Below are 23,080 nucleotides of genomic sequence, written 5' to 3' on the forward strand. Positions count from 1 at the left end.
GTGGTTGAAGGAAAGGGTGGGTGGGGAGTCTGGTTTACCGCACGCTCCTTCCGCTGCCTGTGCTTGGTTTCTGCATGCTCTCGGCGATGAGACTCGAGGTGCTCAGCGCCCTCCTGGATGCACTTCCTCTAGGGCAGTCTTTGGCCAAGGACTCCCAGGTGTCGGTGGAGATGTTGCATTTTATCAATCTTCTCAATCTTCCTCGCTGCAATGCTCCACCTCACACTCAACAAGCTCCCCGCTGGAGTGGAACTAAACTACAGAACCAGTGGGAACCTGTTCAACCTTCGTTGCCTCCAGACCAGATCCAAGACCGTCCCAACCTCTGTCGTCGAGCTACAGTACACGGACAACACTTGCGACTACGGACATTCAGAGTCTGAACTCTAAGTCATAGTCAACCAGGGGGCATAGAATTAAAGTAGCTGGCAGAAGGATTGGAAGGAAGTTGAAGAGAACTGTCTTCACCCAGAGGGTGGTGGGGGTCTGGAACTCTCTGCCTGAAAAGGTGGTAGAGGCAGAAACCCTCATAGCATTTAAAAAGTACTTGGACGTGCACTTGAGTGTTTAAACTAATATGGCAGGGGGATGGGAATCTATGCAGGGAGACAGAGGGAAGTAAAATGGGGACAGAAGCAAAAGGTAGAAAGGAGATAAGGAAAAGTGGAGGGCAGAGAAATCAAGGGCAAAAATCAAAAAGGGCCACATTACAACATAATTCTAAAAGGACAAAGAGCGTTAAAAAAACAAGCCTGAAGGCTCTGTGTCTCAATGCGAGGAGCATTCGTAATAAGGTGGATGAATTGACTGCGCAGGTAGCTGTTAACGGATATGATGCAATTGGGATTACGGAGACATGGCTCCAGGGTGACCAAGGCTGGGAACTCAACATCCAGGGGTATTCAACATTCAGGAAGGATGGACAGAGAGGAAAAGGAGGTGTGGTAGCGTTGCTGGTTAAAGAGGAGATTAACGCAATAGTAAGGAAGGACATTAGCTTAGATGATGTGGAATCTGTATGGGTAGAGCTGCGGAACATCAAAGGGCAGAAAACGCTAGTAGGAGTTAGGTACAGACCACCAAACAGTCATAGTGAGGGTGGGGATGCCATCAAAAAGGAAATTATGGATGCGTGCAATAAAGGTACAGCAGTTATCATGGGTAACTTTAATCTACATATAGATTGGGTTAACCAAACTGGTAGCAATACGGTGGAGAAGGATTTCCTGGAGTGTATAAGGGATGGTTTTCTAGACCAATATGTCGAGGAACCAACTAGAGAGCTGGCCATCCTAGATTGGGTGTTGTGTAACGAGAGAGGATTAATTAGCAATCTTGTTGTGCAAGGCCCCTTGGGGAAGAGTGACCATAATATGGTAGAATTATTCATTAAGATGGAGAGTGACACAGTTTATTCAGAGACTAGGGTCCTGAACCTAAAGAAAGGTAACTTTGATGGTATGAGACGTGAATTGGCTAGAATAGACTGGCGAATGATACTTAAAGGGTTGACGGTGGATATGCAATGGCAAACATTTAAAGATCACATGGATGAACTTCAACAATTGTACATCCCTGTCTGGAGTAAAAAATAAAATGGGGAAGGTGGCTCAACCGTGGCTAACAAAGGAAATTATGGATAGTGTTAAATCCAAGGAAGAGGCATAAAAATTGGCCAGAAAAAGTAGCAAACCTGAGGACTGGGAGAAATTTAGAATTCAGCAGAGGAGGACAAAGGGTTTAATTAGGAGGGGGAAAATAGAGTACGAGAGTAAGCTTGCAGGGAGCATAAAAACTGACTGCAAAAGCTTCTATAGATATGTGAAGAGTAAAAGATTAGTGAAGACCAATGTAGATCCCTTGCGGTCAGAATCACGTGACTTTATAATGGGGAACAAAGAAATGGCAGACCAATTGAACAAATACTTTGGTTCTGTCTTCACTAAGGAAGACACAAATGACCTTCTGGAAAAACTAGGGGAAGAGGGTCTAGTGAGAAGGAGGAACTGAAGGACATCCTTATTAGTCAGGATATTGTGTTAGGGAAATTGATGGGATTGAATTCAATAAATCCCCAGGGCCTGATAGTCTGCATCCCAGAATACTTAAGGTAGTGGCCCTAGAAATAGTGGATGCATTGGTGGTCATTTTCCAACATTCTATAGACTCTGGATCAGTTTCTATGGATTGGAGGGTAGCTAATACAACCCCACTTTTTAAAAAAGGAGGGAGAGAGAAAACAGGGAATTATAGACCGGTTAGCCTGACATCGGTAGTGGGGAAAATGTTGGAATCAATTATTAAAGATGGAATAGCAGCGCATTTGGAAAGCAGTGACAGGATCGGTCCTAGTCAGCATGGATTTATGAAAGGGAAATCATGCTTGACAAATCTTCTAGAATTTTTTGAGGATGTAACTAGTAGAGTGGACAAGGGAGAACCAGTGGATGTGGTGTATTTGGACTTTCAAAAGGCTTTTGACAAGGTCCCACACAAGAGATTAGTGTGCAAAATTAAAGCACATGGTATTGGTATAATGTATTGACGTGGTTAGAGAACTGGTTAGCAGACAGGAAGCAAAGAGTAGGAATAAACGGGTCCTTTTCAGAATGGCAGGCAGTGACTAGTGGAGTACCGCAAGGTTCAGTGCTGGGACCCCAGCTATTTACAATATACATTAATGATTTAGACGAAGGAATTGAATGTAATATCTCCAAATTTGCAGATGACACTGAGCTGGGTGGCAGTGTGAGCTGTGAGGAAGATGCCAAGAGGCTGCAGGGTGACTTGGACAGGTTAGGTGAGTGGGCAAATGCATGGCAGATGCAGTCTAATGTGGATAAATGTGGGGTTATCCACTTCGGTGGCAAAAACAGGAAGGCAGAATATTATCTGAATGGTGATAGATTAGGAAAAGGGGAGGTGCAATGAGACCTGGGTGTCATGGTACATCAGTCATTAAAAGTTGACATGCAGGTACAGCAGGCGGTGAAGGCGGCAAATGGCATGTTGGCCTTCATAGTGAGAGGATTTGAGTATAGGAGCAGGGAGGTCTTACTGCAGTTGTACAGGGCCTTGGTGAGGCCACACCTGGAATACTGTGTACAGTTTTGGTCTCCTAATATGAGGAAGGACATTCTTTCTATTGAGGGAGTGCAGCGAAGGTTCACCAGACTGATTCCCAGGATGGCAGGACTGACATATGAAGAAAGACTGGATCGACTAGGCTTATAATCACTGGAACTTAGAAGAATGAGAGGGGATCTCATAGAAACATGTAAAATTCTGATTGGACAGGTTAGATGCAGAAAGAATGTTCCTGATCTTGGGGAAGTCCAGAACCAGGGGTCGCAGTCTAAGGATAAGGGGTAAGCCATTTAGGACCGAGATGAGGAGAAACTGCTTCACTCAGAGAATTGTGAACCTGTGGAATTCTCTATCACAGAAAGTTGTTGAGGCCAGTTCATTAGGTATATTCAAAAGTGAGTTAGATGTGGCTCTTACGGCTAAAGGGATCAAGGGTTATGGAGAGAAACCAGGAATGGGGTACTAAAGTTGCATGATCAGCCATGATCATATTGAATGATGGTGCAGGCTCGAAGGGCCGAATGGCCTACTCCTGCACCTATTTTCGATGTTTCTATATTGAAGTGCTGTAACCTACAGGGCTACGGAGCAAGAGCTGGAAAATGGGATTAGGCTGGATAGCTCTTGGTCGGCCGGCGCGGACACGATGGGTCAAACGGCCTGCTTCTGTGCCGTAAATTTCTATACGGACTGCCCAATTTTTCCTCTCGTTGACTTCAATGGTGTCATTGTGATGTAGAACGGCTGAGCACCTAGATCTCATCGCTGAGAGCATGCAGAAACCAAGCGCAGACAGCGGAAGGAGCGTGCGGCAAACCAGACTCCCCGCCCACCCTTTCCCTCAACCACTGTCTGTCCCACCTGTGATATAGAGACTGTAATTCCCATATTGGACTGTTCAGTCACCTGAGAACTCACTTTTAGAGTGGAAGCAAGTCTTCCTCGATTTCGAGGGACTGCCTATGATTGATTGATATCGAGCGGCCAATTTGCTTGTGCCCATTTTACACCAGTGCCAAGTGGTAAACTTACTCTTAATGTGCGAGTCTCAAAAGATGAACAGAGCGCTGTGATGTGCTTATTGTGTACATGGTCTAATAGTTTGAACCCAAGAAGGGAGGCATTTTCCGAGTTCTCAGGGAATGCTAACAGAATGTGTCAATGTGTTATTGTGTGCCAAATGTTGACAATTTAGAATTTCAAGACTTGGCCAGCGATGGATGAGGCACAAACGGCTGGAAGTATTTGGCAACTGTACATTTCTTGGAGTAGAAATCTGCCATGTTAGATTACGGACTAATTAGGCAACAATGAAAGGTATGTAGTTATTGGGGGTTTAACCCACTGGGGATCACTAGCAGGAGGTGAAGAAGAGTGTCAAAGTGAATTCTGATGTGCTAAAATGTAAATAACTGAACACATTTAATTCCTACATGGATGAGCGGTCGGAAAGGAATTTTCCAGAGTATTTTTTCCCTTTACTGGCCCAGGGTTTCTCACTTTTTTTACATCTCCCAGGAGATTACACGGCTGCGGGGGGCGGGGGGAAGCGGGGGCGGGGAGGGAAACAGTGGGTAGGAAATGTTAGTCAGTGTTGACAGGCCTGATGGAACAGTTAGGGCTAACAATTGATTATAGCCGGTTTTGAGACGGTAACATTGACTGGGCAATAGGTTTAGCGGCGATGCTAATTAGCAGCGGCGATCGCAATATTCATTTTTAGCACCTGAAGAGGAGAGTGGGACGCTGAAAGCAGCAGTGCACACTTCTCTTGGGGCTATGCTAACCTCGGAGTGCTATTCAGGTTTGGGTGAAGGTTTAAAAACCATTGGAAATGATGTACATCACGGAATAGCACCCCGGGAGCAGCTTCAGAGGTCAGAACGCCAGGTTTCTGTGGTGTGATTAGCGCCAGAAGGTAAGTCCGGCGAAGTAAGTGAAGTTTGGTTCCGTGGCACTACCAGGGCATTGCACACTCACTGACGTCACAAATCCAGTGGCGCTGCACTGCTTGGGTTAAGTATTAGCGCCGCCGGTAAAAACATAATCAAGTTGGCAAGTGGTGCCAATATCACTGTACCCGGGCATTAATCCTTCACAGCTCCAGTACCGCCCCTCGCGAGCGCTAACAGGAGATGCTAATCAATTTAAATTTTAGCCCTTAGTTTTTACCTACCCGTAAATTTTGTATGTTCGTAAGTAATACAATCAGATTTATCAGGCAGCTTTCATATAACACTGGACATTCTCTCCCTCAGTCTCCATCCTGAGGGAGTTATTAAAGTTCTCTGAACCTTAGGAAGGAAGAAGGCTGGGGTAATGAGCAAAATGATCTGACAGTGTCAGATAGCTCAACACCATTACTCTATCACCTCCCTGATGATTATTGTTTGTCATTAAAGATTGTAAGTGCTGCCTCACCTAAAGTTAGCCATGACAGTGGTCCTGGGGGACAGTGGGATTTGTGCTCGATGTAACTGTTGGTCTTTCAGTTGGGTTCGTAATTTGACGTAACCTTCTCAAAGACTCAAATCCTGGATTGGGATCCAAATGTCAGGATTGAATGAAAGAGAATTTGTTTGAAGAAAGGAACAAGTTGCATTTAAGCACCACCTTTAATACTGGAGATTGGAGGAGTTTCTGCTAATGGTAACTCTAAGAAAAGAAATGTGAAAAGGAGAGCTGGTTCAACTAGTGTTTAGTTACTGTTCTGTATGGTTCTGACAGCTGGAATCTGACAAAGGACCAGAGTAGTGGCTTTTCTATCAAAGAATATATTGGTTATTGGCTAGAAGGGTACAGTGACCAACACTGATGTAATAATGACTGGGCCGTGTACAGCAGCACATATAGTAACAAGACAACTGTAATAGGCAGAGCATGGGGGCCAAATCCCTGAACACCTGTATCCACAGGTGGTGATGGAATGGGTCCCAACTTGGAAAAGATAATGCAGAATGCCAAAGCAGAGCTCGTCAAACAATGCATAGGAAGATCTGAATAGAAAGCTAACGCTGGACAGATAGCTGGGATAGCTTGGAACAACTTCACGGCAAACGAGCCAAAGGTGGGCAGAGGAAACGTTACAATGACATCCTCAAAGCCTCCCTGATAAAGTGCAACATCCCCACTGACACCTGGGAGTCCCTGGCCAAAGACCGCCTTAAGTGGAGGAAGTGTATCCGGGAGGGCGCAGAGCACTTCGAGTCTCATCGCTGAGAGCATGCAGAAATCAAACGCAGGCAGCGGAAAGAGCATACGGCAAACCAGTCCCACCCATCCTTTCCCTCAACCACTATCTGTCCCACCTGTGACAGGGACTGTGGTTCTCGTATTGGACTGTTCAGCCACCCAAGGACTCATTTTAAGAGTGGAAGCAAGTCTTCCTCGATTCCGAGGTACTGCCTATGATGATGATCATCATGATGGAACTGGGATAACTAAGATGCTTAAGTCTATGACCAGCCTGTTTAGAACAATCAACGTGACCCTAACCCATCACTGATGACATGAACATTCTCAAAGCATCCTAGCACCATTGACTTTCATTGACTCTGAAACATTATTTCTCAATTTTCTTTCCAACTTCCATTGCGACCACCAATTTCCCCCGCTGTATACTGCGCTCTCTCCCGGATTACATAGAAACATAGAAAATAGGTGCAGGAGTAGGCCATTCGGCCCTTCGAGCCTGCACCGCCATTCAATGAGTTCATGGCTGAACATGCAACTTCAGTACAACTTCAATACCATGCATGTATTGCTCTCAGCTGATAATGGTGGAGCTGACTGAATTGCCATTGCACCAATGCTACTGGCACACGAATCACAAGCAGTCTATCCGCCCAATTTGAATGGCAGTCTTTCCCGAATTGGCTGTACTCAGCTGTTTCACAATATGGAATTACCTCCAAATAAGTCAGTTATGCCGATTCAAAACAAATCATACCTTGGATCTTGACTTGGTTTACTTTGCATTCTGGACATTGCAAGAGCTGAAACTCTTCAGTCTGATGCATGGAATAATCTGTGCTGGCAACAAAGATGGTATCACCAGCTTTCCATGTCGTGGCTTCGTCCGCGAGTTCCAGAATACTGCTATTAATATGTGTATCTATGGAAACGGTCACCTTGGGCCACACTGATGGAAGAGAAATGAATGTTTGAGTGTGCATGCATTAAACGGCATCTCCTGCCAAGCTTTTAATCTCTTTAAAAACAGAACCATAAGCAGTCTTATATAGAACAGCTGTTGCTGGGATAGAAAAATGTAAGAAAAACATTTTTTCTGCACACTTGACCATTTTGGATTGTATTTTGCTCTTCGGTCAAAGAAAAGATTGAGCACATTTTAATTGCCTCTTTTTAATGAAACATAGAGAGAGAAAAGATGGATTGAGGGGATAGGAGGAGAGAGAGAGAGAGAAGGGATCAGAAACTCAAGGAGAGGAGGTCAGAAATTTGGTGGAGGGGGTGTAAAGAGCATGGAGAGCACAGTGGGGATGGAGTTAGGACATGATCCAGGTCTAAAGGGGAGGCCAAGAGCGAGAACGTGATCACGTTCTTCCAACCCCACCCCCTTTACACCCGGACTACATTCTCCCTCTCCTCCTTCTATTAAATCTTGGTGCGTGTATGGCAAGTGACATTATTGGACTGGACAAGGTGACGACACTGTCACTATTCACTTCAAACCCAATAAACCTGTTACCAATCCGTGACCCACACACAATGCTCCCTCTATGGCGGGGTGGGGAAGGTCAGGAACTTGGGCAGGGGGAGAAGAACAGGAACTTGGGTGGGGTGGGTACAGAGGGGGGGTAGGAAGATCAGGAACATGTTGGGGGGAGAAAGTCATGAATTCGTGGAGGAGGAACTTGTGAGGGGGGGGGGGTGGGGTGGGTGGGGGGAGAAAGGTCAGGAACCCGGGGTGGGGGGGTGAGGGGAGGAGGTCAGGAATTTGGGCTGGATGGGAAGAGGACGAGAACTTCTTTGGGGGGTGGGAGAAAGTCTTAACCCGTGAGAGTGAGCCCTGTCTGTTCCAAGTGAGCTCTGTTCTGTCTGGAGTCGGCAGTCAGAATGGCTCGAATTACACTTTGCAAAGAGAAACTGCTGGGCGTGTCTTATCCTCCGAGGACCAATTAGCACTCAGGACTTGTCATCAAGGGGGCCCAATCAGAGCTTTAGATGTTGCAAACTAACGTGTCCATTATAAAATGACTCAAATTGTGGTGAGCAACTAATATATTATAGATATATAAATACTCCGCAAAAATAGCACAGAAGTGAGTTTAATATGGATATGTTCACACGAGAACATTGCTCACCATGATTTCCAAGATCTTGTTATGCCTGTTATGATATGTTTATTTAGAGCATAGCTGTCAGCTACAAGAGATACTCAGAGACAGAACAGACCTGGTTTACCACAAAGGAAGCGCACTTTGTAGTTGTGGCACATCCCATTAGCCTGGTCCTTATTACGGCACACAAAACCATAGTCTTGATCGTACTTATGGAACACCTGCGCTGTTAGACTGGCTAGGATTCCATCAACAGTAGCCGCCTAAAGCATAAAGAACACTGCAGTGAACACATTGCTGCCGGATTTCCCCGGACAAACTCCCGCTCTCTCGTTGTAACCCTGGCTGAACCTCCAGAGCAATGGTGTCACTGGCCAGTGCTGCCGCTGCTACGGGCTTCCTGCCGTGCCGGAGTTACAGTGCAAGGTCGGGAGAATCTCCCGCAGGTAAAAACACCAACATTTTGCAAACTGTCCAATGTATAAACTTTTAATCATATAAATACACACAGTGCGTGGGGGTGGGGGCGAGTTCAGGGTAGAGAGGGCCGAGGGAGAAAAATGCTTTGCTTGGCTTCACAAAACTGGCTATTTTGGGTGATTCTAACCCTACAGACCAGGCGAAGAGTGGATGGGCGGGCAGTTTTAATCTCCCACGTTACTTAGACTCAAAGAGCAAGTTATTATTTAAGTGGAGAAAGATTGCAAAGTGCTGCAGTTCAGCGAGACCTGGGGGGTACTTGTGCATGAAACACAAAATGTTACTATACAGGTACAGCAAGTGATCAGGAAGGCCAATGGAATCTTGGCCTTTATTGCAAAGGGGATGCAGTATAAAAGCAGGGAAGTCGTGCTACAGTTGTACAGGGTATTGGTGAGACCACACCTGGAATACTGTGTGCAGTTTTGGTTTTCATATTTACAAAAGGATACATTTGCTTTGGAGGCAGTTCAGAGAAGGTTCACTAGGTTGATTCCGGAGATGAGGGGGTTGACTTATGAGGAAAGGTTGAGTAGGTTGGGCCTCTACTCATTGGAATTCAGAAGAATGAGAGGTGATCTTATCGAAACGTATAAGATTATGAGGGGGCTTGACAAGGTGGATATAGAGAGGATGTTTCCACTGATGGGGGAGACTAGAACTAGAGGGCATTGTCTTAGAATAAGGGGCCACCCATTTAAAACTGAGATGAGGAGAAATTTCTTCTCTGAGGGTTGTAAATCTGTGGAATTCGCTGCCTCAGAGAGCTGTGGAAGCTGGGACATTGAATAAATTTAGGACAGAGATAGACAGCTTCTTAAACGATAAGGGGTTAAGGGGTTATGGAGAGCGGGCGGGGAAGTGGAGCTGAGTCCATGATCGGATCAGCCATGATTGTATTGAATGGTGGAGCAGGCTCGAGGGGCTGTATGGCCTACTCCTGCTCCTATTTCTTATGTTCTTATGTTCCCCGCCCTCGAGAGCCCGGCCGCGATTCTAAGCTACTTCGCTGAGCAGGTGGCAAGAACACCAGCCCAGAGCTGGCAGGGTCCGTCTTAATATATGCCTGTCGGATCCGGACGAGGTCATCGGACCCCGACTGCAATTTTAACTTGCCGGCCCGAGCAAGAAGTGGCAGTGAGGTTCCCTCTAGCCCGGCCTGGTCCGGCACAGCCTAGCTCGGCAGGGTTAAATGGATCAGGGCTGGAAGAGGCCAAGAAAAAGTTAAGTTGTTTAAACTTCTCTCTACTTCCCACGCGGGGCGAGGAGGAGCGGGCGTGGCCTTGGCCCCAGCAGCCCATTCCACCACCTGCCTGGTCCGTGTGGGTGATCTCTGTGGGCTGTGCGATTCTCCACCGCTTCCTGTCGATTTCCCATCCGAAATGCCAGAATTAAAATGAGGGCCTGGAGCCAAAATATCCCTCGTCCCATTCCTGGAGCAGCGGGTGGGTTTCTAACTCGCCCCTTGGGTCATGCGCCAAAAATTCGTGCAGAGTTAAAATCGGGTCAGTTTCTTCTTAATAAGAACATAAGAAATAGAAGCAGGAGTAGGCCCTACGGTCGCTCGAGCCTGCTCCGCCATTATGGATGATCTTCAACCTCAACTCCACTTTCCCGCCCGATCTCCATATCCGTTTATCCTTCCAGACTCCAAAAATCTATCTATCTCAGCCTTGAATATATTCAGGGACTCAGCATCCACAGCCAACAGGGGCAGAGAATTCCAAAGATTCACAACCCTCTGAGTGAAGAAATACTCCCTCTTCCATCTTAAAATGGACGACCCCTTATCCCGAGACTATGCTCCTTAGTTCTAGACATTCCAGTCAGGGGAAACAACCTCTCAGCATCTACCCTGTCAATCCCCCTCAGAATCTTGTATGTTTCAATGAGATCGCCTCTCATTCTTCTGAACTCCAGAGAGTATAAGCCCATTCTACACAACCTTTCATCATAAGACACCCCTCTCATCCCAGGGATCAATCTGGTGAACCTTTGTTGCACAGCCTCCAAGGCAAGTATATCTTTCCTTAGATAAGGAGACCAAAACTGTGCACAGTACTCCAGGTGTGGTCACACCAAGTCCATATACAATTGTAGCAAGACTTACTCTTATATTCCAACCCCGTCCCCCCCACCCACTCCCCACCCCTGGGACACCCTGTGGAACAAACCTTTGCAATGTCACAGCAAGACTCGGCTTTAAAACCTAACTTCTGGTGTTTGTCTGCAAACTTACTGAGGGGGGGGAAAAAACTTTAATTTCTCAGCATTCTGAGATCTTCAGCCTCATGCAGAATTCAGTTCTGACATCCTGACGAACCTGTGGCTAGAACTTCTAATCGGCACAGTTCCCATACGGGCACAGCGCCGTGGTCGCTACTGTTACACAGGCCTGAACCCGTTTTTCTAAGATTGTTAGTGTCTCTGTAAAAATATCACACACAGGAATGCAGCATGATTGGGCAAGGTGCTTCACTGATCAGAATTTACAAGTAAACATTTTAATTGAAAATGCTATCCAGTGAAAACAGTGCCCTGATTATCTCGGGAAAGACCGTTTATATACTGCCTTTAATTTACTGCATCTCTCAACAGATGCAAACTGAACCTGGTGTGAGTGATAAAAGCATTTAGCGATCATTCAAAGAATTTAAACCCTCACAGATTACTGCCCTGAGTGTCTGTATATCGATTGGCCTCTCGGGGCTGGATTTTCGGCTCCTGGCCACTTCGGTTTTTGCCCCGGAGGGTCGGCAACGGCAGCGGTGAGCTCTTCCGGACGGGCGGCCAGCTGCCAGCGTCCTGCCGGGGTTTTCGGGGCCGGTTTCGGCGGGTCGCGGAGCATTACCGCCCGGGAGAGGCGAGCCGGCATGTAACGCCCCTGGTTGCGACACCGGATCGATAGTTGGCTCCAGCCCGACCCGTAGCAGCCCGCGGCGCCCCCTGCTGGGACCGCCTGTGAAAGCGGGCAGTCCGAGCTGTAGTGACCGCAGTGAGGTAGGTAACGTCCAGCTCAGGTACGTGTGATTGTTTTTTTTTTCTTTTTTTTTGCGATTTATGTTGTGGTGGCGTGGGCTATGGATTAGGAATGTTTTTGTTGGGTATTTTTCAGTTATTTATTTTCTCCCCAGACCTCTCTGAGCGCTCCGAGGCCAGCCCTTTAGCTCAGGATTGTCGCTTGCTCAGCCGGCCTAGCGCCCTAAGAGAGGTGTGTAACGCCTCCCTTAGCGCTCCACCCCACACTCACGGCCCAACTCCCCAATTTTGCTGACTGAGGCGCAAACTTTTTCCAGGCGATATCAGGACCGCCTCACTGTCATGAGCACCCCAAAATCTTAAAACCCGAAAATCCAACCCTCAGAGTACAGTCCTGTGGGTTTACCTGTATATGAGGTCATGTACCTTGGCAGAAAAAAAATCAAAGAGCAAGTTATTATTTAAATGGAGAAAGATTGCAAAGTGCTGCAGTGCAGCGGGACCTGTGCATGAAACACAAAAGGATGGTATGTAGGTACAGCAAGTGATCAGGAAGGCCAATGGTATCTTTGCCTTTATTGCAAAGGGGATGCAGTATAAAAGCAGGGAAGTCTTGCTACAGCTATACAGGGTATTGGTGAGGCCACACCTGGAATACTGCGTGCAGTTTTGGTTTCCATATTTACTAAAGGATATGCTTGCTTTGGAGGCAGTTCAGAGAAGGTTCACTGGGTTGATTCCGGAGATGAGGGGGTTGACTTACTTATGAGGAAAGGTTCAGTAGGTTGGGCCTCTACTCATTGGAATTCAGAAGAACGAGAGATAATCTTATCGAAACGTATAAGATTATGAGGGGGCTTGACAGGGTAGGTGCAGAGAGGATGATTCCACTAATGGGGGAGACTAGAACGAGAGGGCATGATCTTAGAATAAGGGGCTGCCATTTAAAACGGAGATGAGGAGACATTTCTTCCCTGAGGATTGTAAATCTGTGGAATTCTCTGCCTCAGAAAGCTGTGGAAGCTGGGACATCGAATAAATTTACAACAGAAATAGACAGTTTCTTAAGGGATAAGGGGTTATGGGGATCGGACGGGGAAGTGGAGCTGAGTCCATGATCGGATCAGCCATGATCTTATTGAATGGCGGAGCAGGCTCGAGGGGCCATATGGCCTACTCCTGTTCCTATTTCTTATGTTCTTATGCACAGTGCTGAGTGTTTACCTGTATATCCATTGGACTCTCACAGATTTTTCCAGGAAAAGCAGTTCTCAGCTCAGTCAGTTTTTCCCAGTCGCCCGATCCTCGCTCATCGTCCCGGTCAAGCCAGTCGGTCCACTCCACATCTGCAGCCAAGTAACATCAAAACGTTGAGATAGTGACCGTAAGTCTGGCAGCGGAACGATATGTATTTTAACGATTAAAAAAATCTCACGCGGAGCACGTTGAACGCCGCACCCAATTTGTTGGCATGCCTTCCCACTGCACGAAGCTTTGCTCTCGGTGCGCACCACACCCCGACTCAGGGCCCAGCTGCCCAATGTTACTCACTGAGGTGCAAACTTTCCCACCCCGCCGCCATTACCGTTCCAAAATCATCAAAGCTACAAATCCAGCCCAAAGTATTTAGAGAACTTTGTGCTACTGTCATTGACATAGAAGCTTGGCCTGGTTCTATCTGCACTTCTGGTCCAACCAACACTGAGCTGATGATTCAGTCAAACTAGCGCTAAAATTACAACAGTCTGCAGTGTGTCCCTGAACTCGACAATCACGAAATAAACAGGACCACCTTGGACTGCTTCCTACGCCAGTCACATAGCGACTGGAGCCGCAAGCAGCCCTGTTATTTTTTAAGTTGAGTGTGTGCTTTCCTGCCGATTAATTGCTGTAATCCCCTTCATATCAGCCAAGAACGGTACTAATCAGGCAGGGAACTGAATGCCAATCCATTGCAAAAACAAACCCAAGACAAGAACGCAGTTAGGCTTTAAGTTAGGAGACTCCTGCGGCTTTGAAGCAGCAAGTCCAGAATTCTATAACTAAACTATGCCTCAGGTTTTGCAATGTGTTTCGCATTGTCGGAGAACATTAAGCTGAATGGCATTGAGTTGAATGTGCATCCGTGGCGCTCTAAGCCCAATAATTGTGTATGCAGTCAGCAAATTTTTTTTACCTCTGATTTTTTTTTATATATTAGGAAGTCAGAGGCTATATTTCCCAAACAAGAACAGTATCTTACATAAGCTGTTTGCTATCTCAGGCGCTCCACTCAGCTCCCACAATGGCTAGTGCTATATACATATGTAGAGGCAGAGGTAACTACTTCTTCTCTCAGAGGGTTGTAAATCTGTGGAATTCTCTGCCCCAGAGAGCTGTGGAGGCTGGGTCATTGAATATATTTAAGGTGGAGATAGACAGATTTTTGAGCGATAAGGGAGTCAAGGGTTATGGGGAGCGGGAAGGGAAGTGGAACCGAGTCCATGATCAGATCAGCCATGATCTTATTGAATGGCGGAGCAGGCTCGAGGGGCCGAATGGCCTCCTCCTGTTCCTATGTGTGTTCAGTTTTGGTCTCCTAATCTGAGGAGGGACGTTCGTGCTATTGAGGGAGTACAGCGAAGGTTCACCAGACTGAGTCCCAGGATGACAGGACTGACATACGAGGAGAGATTGGATCAACTGGGTCTGTATTCACTGGAGTTTAGAAGGATGAGAGGGGATCTCATAGAAACAAATAAAATTCTGACGGGACTGGACAGGTTAGATGCAGGAAGAATGTTCCTGATGTTGGGGAAGTCCAGAACCAGGGGACACAGTCTAAGGATAAGGGGTAAGCCATTTAGGAACAAGATGAGGAGAAACTTCTTCACTCAGAGTTGTTAACCTGTGGAGTTCTCTACCGCAGAGAGTTGTTGATGCCAGTTCGTTAGATATATTCAAGAGGGAGTTAGATATGGCCCTTACAGCTAAAGGGATCAAGGGGTATGGAGAGAAAGCAGGAAAGGGGTATTGAGGTGATGATCAGCCATGATCTTATTGAATGGTGGTGTCGGCTCGAAGGGCCGAATGGCCTACTCCTGCACCTATTTTCTATGTTTCTATGTTCTTATGTACTCGGTCTGTTCACTCAATAGGAACAGGAGGAGGCCCCTCGAGCCTGTTCCGCCAATCAATTAGATCACGGCTGATCTGTACCTTAACTCTATTTTCACGTCTTTGCTCCATATCCCTTGATACCCTTACCTAGCAAAAATCTATCGATCCCAGTTTTGAACATTTCAACTGACCCCAGCATCCCGAGCCTTTTGGGTAGACTGAGAGTTCCACTACTCTTTGTATGAAGAAGTACTTCCCGATTTCACTCAGAACTGGCCTCACTCTAATGTTTAGGTTGTGGTGGTGCTGTTCTAAAAAGTTATATCTAAACCAGCTGGCAACATCTCGACCGTCTTTCCGATGAGACAATAAACCGAGGCCCCGTCCGCCCCCTCAGGTCCCATGGCACTATTTCGAACAAGAGCAGGGGAGTTATCCCGATGTCGTGGCCAGTATTTGTCTCTCAATCAACATCACTAAAACAGATTTTCTGGTCATCATCACCTTGCTCTTTGTGGGAGCTTCCTGTGCTCAAATTGGCTGCCACGTTTCCCACATTACAACAACGACTACACTCCAAAAGTGTAATGAGGGATTCAGTGGTCGTGAAAGGTGCTATATATATGCAAGTCTTTCTTTCTTTTTAGAATATTAACCTACCTGGCAACTAATCTGACTCTCCATGTCCTGCAAGGTCGATTCACAACGACGGAGCAACAACTGCACCAACAACCATACCATAACGTTTTGATTTCAGGTGAGCTGCCGTGGAAACCAGGGAAATGAGGTGGATGAGGAAAGGCAGTGAGATTCAGAGGCTGACATTGGGGGAATAGGACAGCCGATCAGCCCATGCAGCCTGTGCCCTTTCTAACGGCTGATACAAAGCAGGCTTGCAGATATTTGAGCACAGATCCACCATTTTCTAGATTGCAACAAGTGTATGACATGGGAGAACGGGACAGGATGTGACAAGGAAGTAGCTAAACGCAAGTTACAATTTAGCTAAGGTTCTAATAAAACAAGTAACTTCAGAGGCAGAGATTGGTCCTGTCAATTGTAAGCATTAAACACAATCATTTTAATTTGTTCAACCTCTAGATTATCACTTGATTGCTGTAAAGTATGCACCATGAGTATGCTCACAGGTTTGTAGAGTCAGGGTGTCCCTGGAGATGGAGCACGCGGTGTCAACCTGTACGCTCGCGGCCTTCTGCGAGAGATGGGCGCCGGAGGGACTGGAGTGCATTATTACCCCTGGCAACCAAATTTTAATTTGATTTTATATGTTTTAAAGTTTAATTTGTTTTAATTGCCAGGTTTTAGTGTCCCCCTCTCCTTTTATAGGGAGCACTTGTAAAATTTATGGTTTTCCTGCCCCCCAAATATTTTTTAAAAACCAAAAAATCACCAAAAAAACACAAAAAAAGGGCACGTGAAAAGTGTTTGGAGTGTCCCCCAGATTGGGGGGGCACTTGATTTAAATGTTTAATTTTGTCTTCCAAAAAAGAGTTGTAGAGCTGTTGATGTCCCTGGAGATAGAGCACGCGGTGTCCACCGGTACGCTCACGGCCTTCTGCTAGAGGTGGGCGCCGGAGGGACTGGAGTGCATCATCACCCCCAGCAACCAAATTTTAATTTGATTACCTTTGTTTAAAGTTTAATTTGTTTAATTGCCAGTTTTAGTGCCCTCCCCCCCGCCCCACTTTTAGCTAGGGGGCACTTGTATAATTTGCCCCTTGGTGCCCTCGGGGAAAAAAAACAAAAAAACAAAAAAACAAAAAAAACAAAAAAAACAAGGGGGCACTTGTTTGAAAATGTTTGGTGTGTCCCCCCCTTTAATCAGGGGGCACTTGATTTAATTGTTCATTTGATCACAACCAAAATAGTTGTAGAGCTGTTGCTGTCCCTGGAGATGGAGCACGCGGTGTCCACCTGTACGCTCACGGCCTTCCGCGAGAGGTGGGCGCCGGAGGGACTGGAGTGCATCATCACCCCCGGCGACCAAATTTTAATTTGACCGTTTAAAGTTTAATTTGTTTAAATTGTCAGTTTTAGTGCCCAGCCAGTTGGGTTTGGGGGATCCACGATGAGGCAGGTGATTGTGAGCCTGGTGATTGAACTGGTAATGTGCAGTGTGATTGTTAAACCTTTTGCTAATAAACCAACTAGTTCTTAATAGCAATGTGTTGCTATGAATTCTGAAGCAGAGAACCCATGAAACAAATACATTACAATAGCCTTGACTGCCTGCTGGCACTCTAAGTGTGGGGAAGGGGGTTCTGGAGGGATGTTCAGATAGGGAAGGTGAGGAGGGGGGAGGGAGGAAACTCAGGAGCAGGGGAGGCCTAAACTTTCCTTGCGGGTTCCTGAGGAGCACTCCTCCTCCCCTGGCCCCACAACGGAATGTAAAAATCGAACCTGGGGATCTCTTCAGCTTGTCGACTATCTTCATGCTACGCCTCACTTGGCGAGAAATGCCACGGCCTTCCCGCTCAGGATCAAGTTAGAATCCATGCGCAATTACTAAATGCAAATCAGGACCCCGCCGGATTTGGGCTGGTGGCTAAGCTGCCCGTCCAGTAAGGTTTGTTAAAATCTGTCGGGGAAGCAACTCAGGGCATTTTAACTGCCTGGTTTCTGCCAGGCGAGTAGGAATCATAACAAGAATTCGCATTTACATTACATCTTTAATGTAAACCAACACCCAAGGTGCTTTACAAATAGTCCTAATGAGAACAGACACTGAGGTGTGAAGGGACAGATAATAAAGGGGTAGCACGCAGCTAGTTTAAAGAGATGGGCTTTGGGAAGAGATGAGGAAGCAGGGAGGGAGATCCAGAGATCAGTCGACAGCACCGAAAACAGTACTTTCCAAAAGCTCAACTCCCCAAAATTTGAGCAGCAAATAAACGTAAGCACCAATAGAAACTGAGCGGCCTGGGCTTTGAGGGCTGGATTAATCACGTGGGCCATGGGAGGTAGCTCGGACACTCTCCTCAATCAATAACTGATAATTTGGTGTCAGCCCTGGATCAGAGGTAACATTCTCGCCTCTGAGTCAGCATGTTGTGGGTTCAAGTCCCACTGCAGCACAAAATCTAGGCTGACACTCCAGTGTGGTACTGACGGAGTGCTGTACTGTCGGAGGTTCTGTCTTTCACATGAGACTTCTGCCCTCCCAAGTGGATGCAATAGATCCGATGGCACTATTTCAAAGAAGAGCAGGGGAGTTATCCCCATAGCAATATTTATCCCTCAACCAACATCATTCAAACAGATTATCTGATCAGTATCACATTGCTGTTTGTGGGAGCTTGCTGTGCGCAAATTGGCCTCCATATTTCCTACATTACAACAGTGACTACACGTCAAATATACTTCATTGGCGACTTCAAGTCCCAAGGCGCTTTATAGCCAATTAAGTATTTTGAAGTGTAGCCACTGTTGTAATGTACAGAAATGCACCAGCCAATTTGTGCACAACAAGCTCCCACAAACAACAGAGTTAAATGACCTGATAATCTGTTTCGAGTGATGTTGGCTGAGTGATAATTGTTGGTCATGACCTGAGAGAGCAGTTTAATGTCTCATCTGAAAGATGCCACCTCTGACAGTGCAGCACTCCCTTAGTATTGCACTGGCCTGTCAGCCCAGAATATATGTGTTCAATGTACCTGGAGTGGGACTTGAACCCATAAGCTTCTGACCCAGAGGTGAGTATGCTACCCACTGAGCCACGGCAGAGATCTAAAACAGTCAGGAACATTGGCCTTCCCCGTCCAGCTGTAAAGTCTAGCCACTGTGCAGGGGCCCCACTATAGTGGATCGGACTCTACCATGCAGATAAGAAGGATGGCTTTTTTAATTTTACAGCTTCAGGCTTTCGATTCCCTCAGAAACCCAACCTGTCAGACATGGTCCCCACTCTGGCTATTGGCCAACTCGAGCATGATTTCTGGATTATATTGTAACAAATTAAATAATTCACATTCTGCAATTGTCAAGGACTTTGAAACATGAAGCTTTGTTTAGAAACAGCAACAGCTTATACTTGTACAGCATCTTTAATGTAGGAAAGCATCCCAAGGCGCTTCACAGGAACGGTATCAATGACATTTGTTTTGTCATTTTTGACACGGAGTCAGAGAAGGAGATAGCAGCACAGGTGACCAAAAAGCTTAGCCAAAGAGGGAGGTTTTAAGGAGCGTCTTAAAAGAGGAGAGAGAGGCAGAGAGCAATGCTCCCACTAAGGTGCGTGCATACGCTTGCGGCCACACAGTAATCTGAAAGGTCCTGCGTAGGCTGTTCACCGGCTTCTCCATCGTGAATACCGTGCTGGCGCGGTGATTTACAGGTCCCGTGCACTAAAAGAAACAGACTGCGCAGAACATGGCGCAGGCTAAAGCGACATGGAAACATAGAAAATAGGAGCAGTAGTAGGCCATTCGGCCCTTCGAGCCTGCACCGCCATTCAATATGATCATGGCTGATCCTCTATCCCAACACCATATTCCCGCTTTTTCCCCATACCCCTTGATGCCTTTTGTGTGTAGAAATTTATCCATCTCCTTCTTAAATATATTCAGTGACTTGGCCTCCACAGCCTTCTGGGGTAGAGAATTCCACCCTCTGAGTGAAAAAATGTCTCCTCATCTCGGTCCTAAATTTCCTACCCTATATCCTGAGACTGTGACCCCTTATTCTAGACTTCCCAGCCAGGGGAAACAGCCTCCCCGCATCCAGACCATTGATAGGGAGGTGGAGAGATTTAGGGAGGGAATTCCAGAGCTTAGGATCCAGGCAGCTGAAGGCACGGCCAATGGTGGAGCGAAGTAACCTTGAAACTATCTGGTTCTTACCTTGCACCCACTCACTCGTTGAACCAACAGTAAAGTGAAGCCCGTCGGGAGACTGGAAAAGTTTGAACACTTTTGCCGCAGCAGATCCTCTGGCACCTGTGGGATTACCAACAAAATGAATCGGATTTGGCTCAAAATTATCTTTCTAGCTCTTAAAAGGAAAATACAAACTTTCCTTCATATTAGTTCTTTTAATAAAAGCTTCAAAAGGCAACTAAATTCTTCCAGAAAAATGTTGTTGCTAAATATTCTGGAGCAATAGGCCCTGAATGCCCGTGGGGTTCTCCCGAACCTCCCACCATAACTATCCGGTTCAAGGTTGTGCTGATCTTGCGCCGATGTTACAGCAGGAGGTCGGTGGAAATTCAGGGACAGAACATGCAACCTCGCCAAGCTTCAGCTCCAGAGCGAGGACGGCTTGGAGAATTGGGGCTCCGAGGTCTCCAACCTGTGCGCTCGTGCAACAAGGCTCCACCTGATCAGTGGAGTCGAGCCACATTAACCCTGCGGTATTTTGCAGATATACCCGTGAGGCTACGACCAAGCGGGAGATTAACACTCGGCAGTAAATGTTCCGTTTTCACCTTCCACCGGGGTGCAGAATCTCATTGCCAGGGGGCGCCATCAGTGAACCGTAAGCACACCGTCCAGGGTTCATGCGTTTTATTGAATAGAAAAATGATGCACAAGTTACATAGAATCTACAGCATAACACATCTAGAGAAAAGAGCCCCAGCCTGTCTGGTCTTTCCTCTCAGTTCTGGTGTCGTCCTTGTGAATCTTTTTTGCACATTCTCAATGTCGCTACATTCTTTTTATAATATGGAGTATCTCTCCATCAGTGAATCTCAGCCATTCAGCCCCACTGGTCTATGCTGGCATTTATGCTCCACACAAGCCTCCTCCCCCCCCTTCATCAAACCCCATCAGCAGATCCTTCCAATCCTTTCTCTCTCGTGTGGTTATCTAGCCTCCCCTTAAAACTCCTTCACGGCAAGCGAGCCAAAGGTGGGCAGCGGAAACGTTACAAGGATACCCTCAAAGCCTCCCTGATAAAGTGCGACATCCCCACTGACACCTGGGAGTCCCTGGCCAAAGACCGCCCTAAGTGGAGGAAGTGCATCCGGGAGGGCGCTGAGCACCTTGAGTCTCATCGCCGAGAGCGTGCAGAAATCAAACGCAGGCAGCGGAAGGAGCGTGCGGCAAACCAGTCCCACCCACCCCTTCACTCAACGACTATCTGTCCCACCTGTGACAGGGACTGTGGTTCTCGGATTGGACTGTTCAGCCAACTAAGGACTCATATTAAGAATGGAAGCAAGTCTTCCTCGATTCTGAGGGACTGCCTATGATGATGAAACACATCTATGTTATTTACCTCAACTACTCCTTTCTGAGCACTCTCTGGACAAAGATGTTTCTCTTGAATTCTCTATTGGGTTTATTTGTGACTATCTTATATTTCTGACCTCTAATTTTGGTCTCCCTCCCAAAAGGAAACATTTTCTCCATGACTACCCTATCGAACCCTTTCATAATCTTAAAGGCCTCAATCAGGTCACCCCGCAACCTTCTCTTTTCTATAGAATAGAGCCCTAACCAGTTCAACCTTTCCTGATCGATATAACCTTGCCGTTCTGGTATCATCCTTGTGAATATTTTTTGCACCTTCTCCAGTGCCGCTATATCACGTTTATAATATGGAGGCCAGAACTGTGCACAGTGCTCCGTGTGGTTTAACCAAGGGTTCTATACAGGTTAAAATTTCCTTATATTACACCCACTGGGGAATGCAATCAGAAAATGTAACCTTAGATTTTTCAAATTTTTAAATCAAGCACAAAACTTGCCAGTTTATAACATCTTGTCCTTTACCATTTCAAAAGTTGATTTTAATAGGAATATAGAATGTGCCACCGTGGTTACCTTGATAAATAACATGATCCTCAACAGATGATTCAGGGGAACCTTTAACGGTGATAAAACTCCAAGGATGCCTTTAAATTTAAATTTAAAAAGAAGTTGTTGTTAAGGCACAGGCAACACATTGCATAAAATTACTAGATCAAAATAAACATTGCAAACCAATCCCCTCAAACAGGCCTTTATCATTTAAAAATAGAATATAGAGAATACAGTATAATATTAACTGAATTGCGTTAAAAAAATTCTGTTTCATTCCAATTCTGACATATCTTCCGTCTCAAGAAATTTAAACAACCACCAAAGTATTAAACCAAAACATAATGTTCCCCAATTAGTGGAAAGGTCTTTGACGAGGGCAAGCTCGCTCTTACAGCTCTATTTCCAGTCTGGTGCATCTCATCTCCGACTACCCCACTGAATGGGACCTATCGGATTATATTAATTAAATTATTAAACCTCAACATGCAAGATCCTGTATCACGTCACCTCCCGTCAATAGACCATTTTAATTCTCTGGTGATACAGGTCTTGCCGTTTGCTTGCACTGTATCTCTGCATCGGTGATTCTAGGCAAACTGAAGTGACATTGTATATGGACTGACATATGAGGAGAGACTGGATCAACTGGGCCTGTATTCACTGGAGTTTAGAAGGATGAGAGGGGATCTCATAGAAACATATAAAATACTGACGGGATTGGACAGGTTAGATGCAAGAAGAATGTTCCCGATGTTGGGGAAGTCCAGAACCAGGGGTCACAGTCTTAGGATAAGGGGTAAGCCATTTAGGACTGAGATGAGGAGGAATTTCTTCACTCAGAGAGTTGTTAACCTGTGGAATTCCCTACTGCAGAGAGTTGTTGATGCCAGTTCATTGGATATATTCAAGAGGGAGTTAGATATGGCCCTTACGGCCAAAGAGATCAAGGGGTATGGAGAGAAAGCAGGAAAGGGGTACTGAGGTGAATGATCAGCCAAGATCTTATTGAATGGTGGTGCAGGCTTGAAAGGCCGAATGGCCTACTCCTGCACCTATTTTCTATGTTTCTATGCTCCGCACTGCACGTTGAGCAAGTACCATTAACACGGACACAGACATACAGGCACCGACACAGAGCATCACCCACCACTCTGCAGCCTCAAGTCATCATCTTTGGCAGTCCCTCGAATCGAGGATGACTTGCTTCCACGCCAAAAAGTTCACAGGTGTTTCAATGAAGGACCTAATATTCCAGGTCCCAAGGGAAATCTTGAAGGGTTGGAAGATGCCTGTGTGTGGATTTTTTAAATGTGTGGTGGCCGTTGCACACCAGCCACCACACAGGTTTGACAGAGCTAGGTCTTG

General features: G+C 46.3%; 1 protein-coding gene across 1 annotated transcript in view; it reads right to left on the reverse strand.

Annotated features, from left to right (window-relative positions):
• The window catches only part of cemip (cell migration inducing hyaluronidase 1), a 259,948-nt gene that overhangs the window by 105,843 nt on the left and 131,025 nt on the right, over positions 1-23,080 (reverse strand). Inside the window, exons 7-11 of the mRNA XM_070858685.1 lie at positions 21,737-21,807; positions 19,811-19,906; positions 13,074-13,195; positions 8,506-8,653; positions 7,037-7,228 (exon numbers count right to left, since the gene is read on the reverse strand). Coding sequence (XP_070714786.1) covers positions 7,037-7,228; positions 8,506-8,653; positions 13,074-13,195; positions 19,811-19,906; positions 21,737-21,807 — 629 coding nt within the window. The remainder of the gene's footprint in view (positions 1-7,036; positions 7,229-8,505; positions 8,654-13,073; positions 13,196-19,810; positions 19,907-21,736; positions 21,808-23,080) is intronic.

Source organism: Pristiophorus japonicus, chromosome 17 (assembly GCF_044704955.1).
Source record: "Pristiophorus japonicus isolate sPriJap1 chromosome 17, sPriJap1.hap1, whole genome shotgun sequence".
In the NCBI taxonomy this organism is placed as follows: Eukaryota; Metazoa; Chordata; class Chondrichthyes; family Pristiophoridae; genus Pristiophorus; species Pristiophorus japonicus.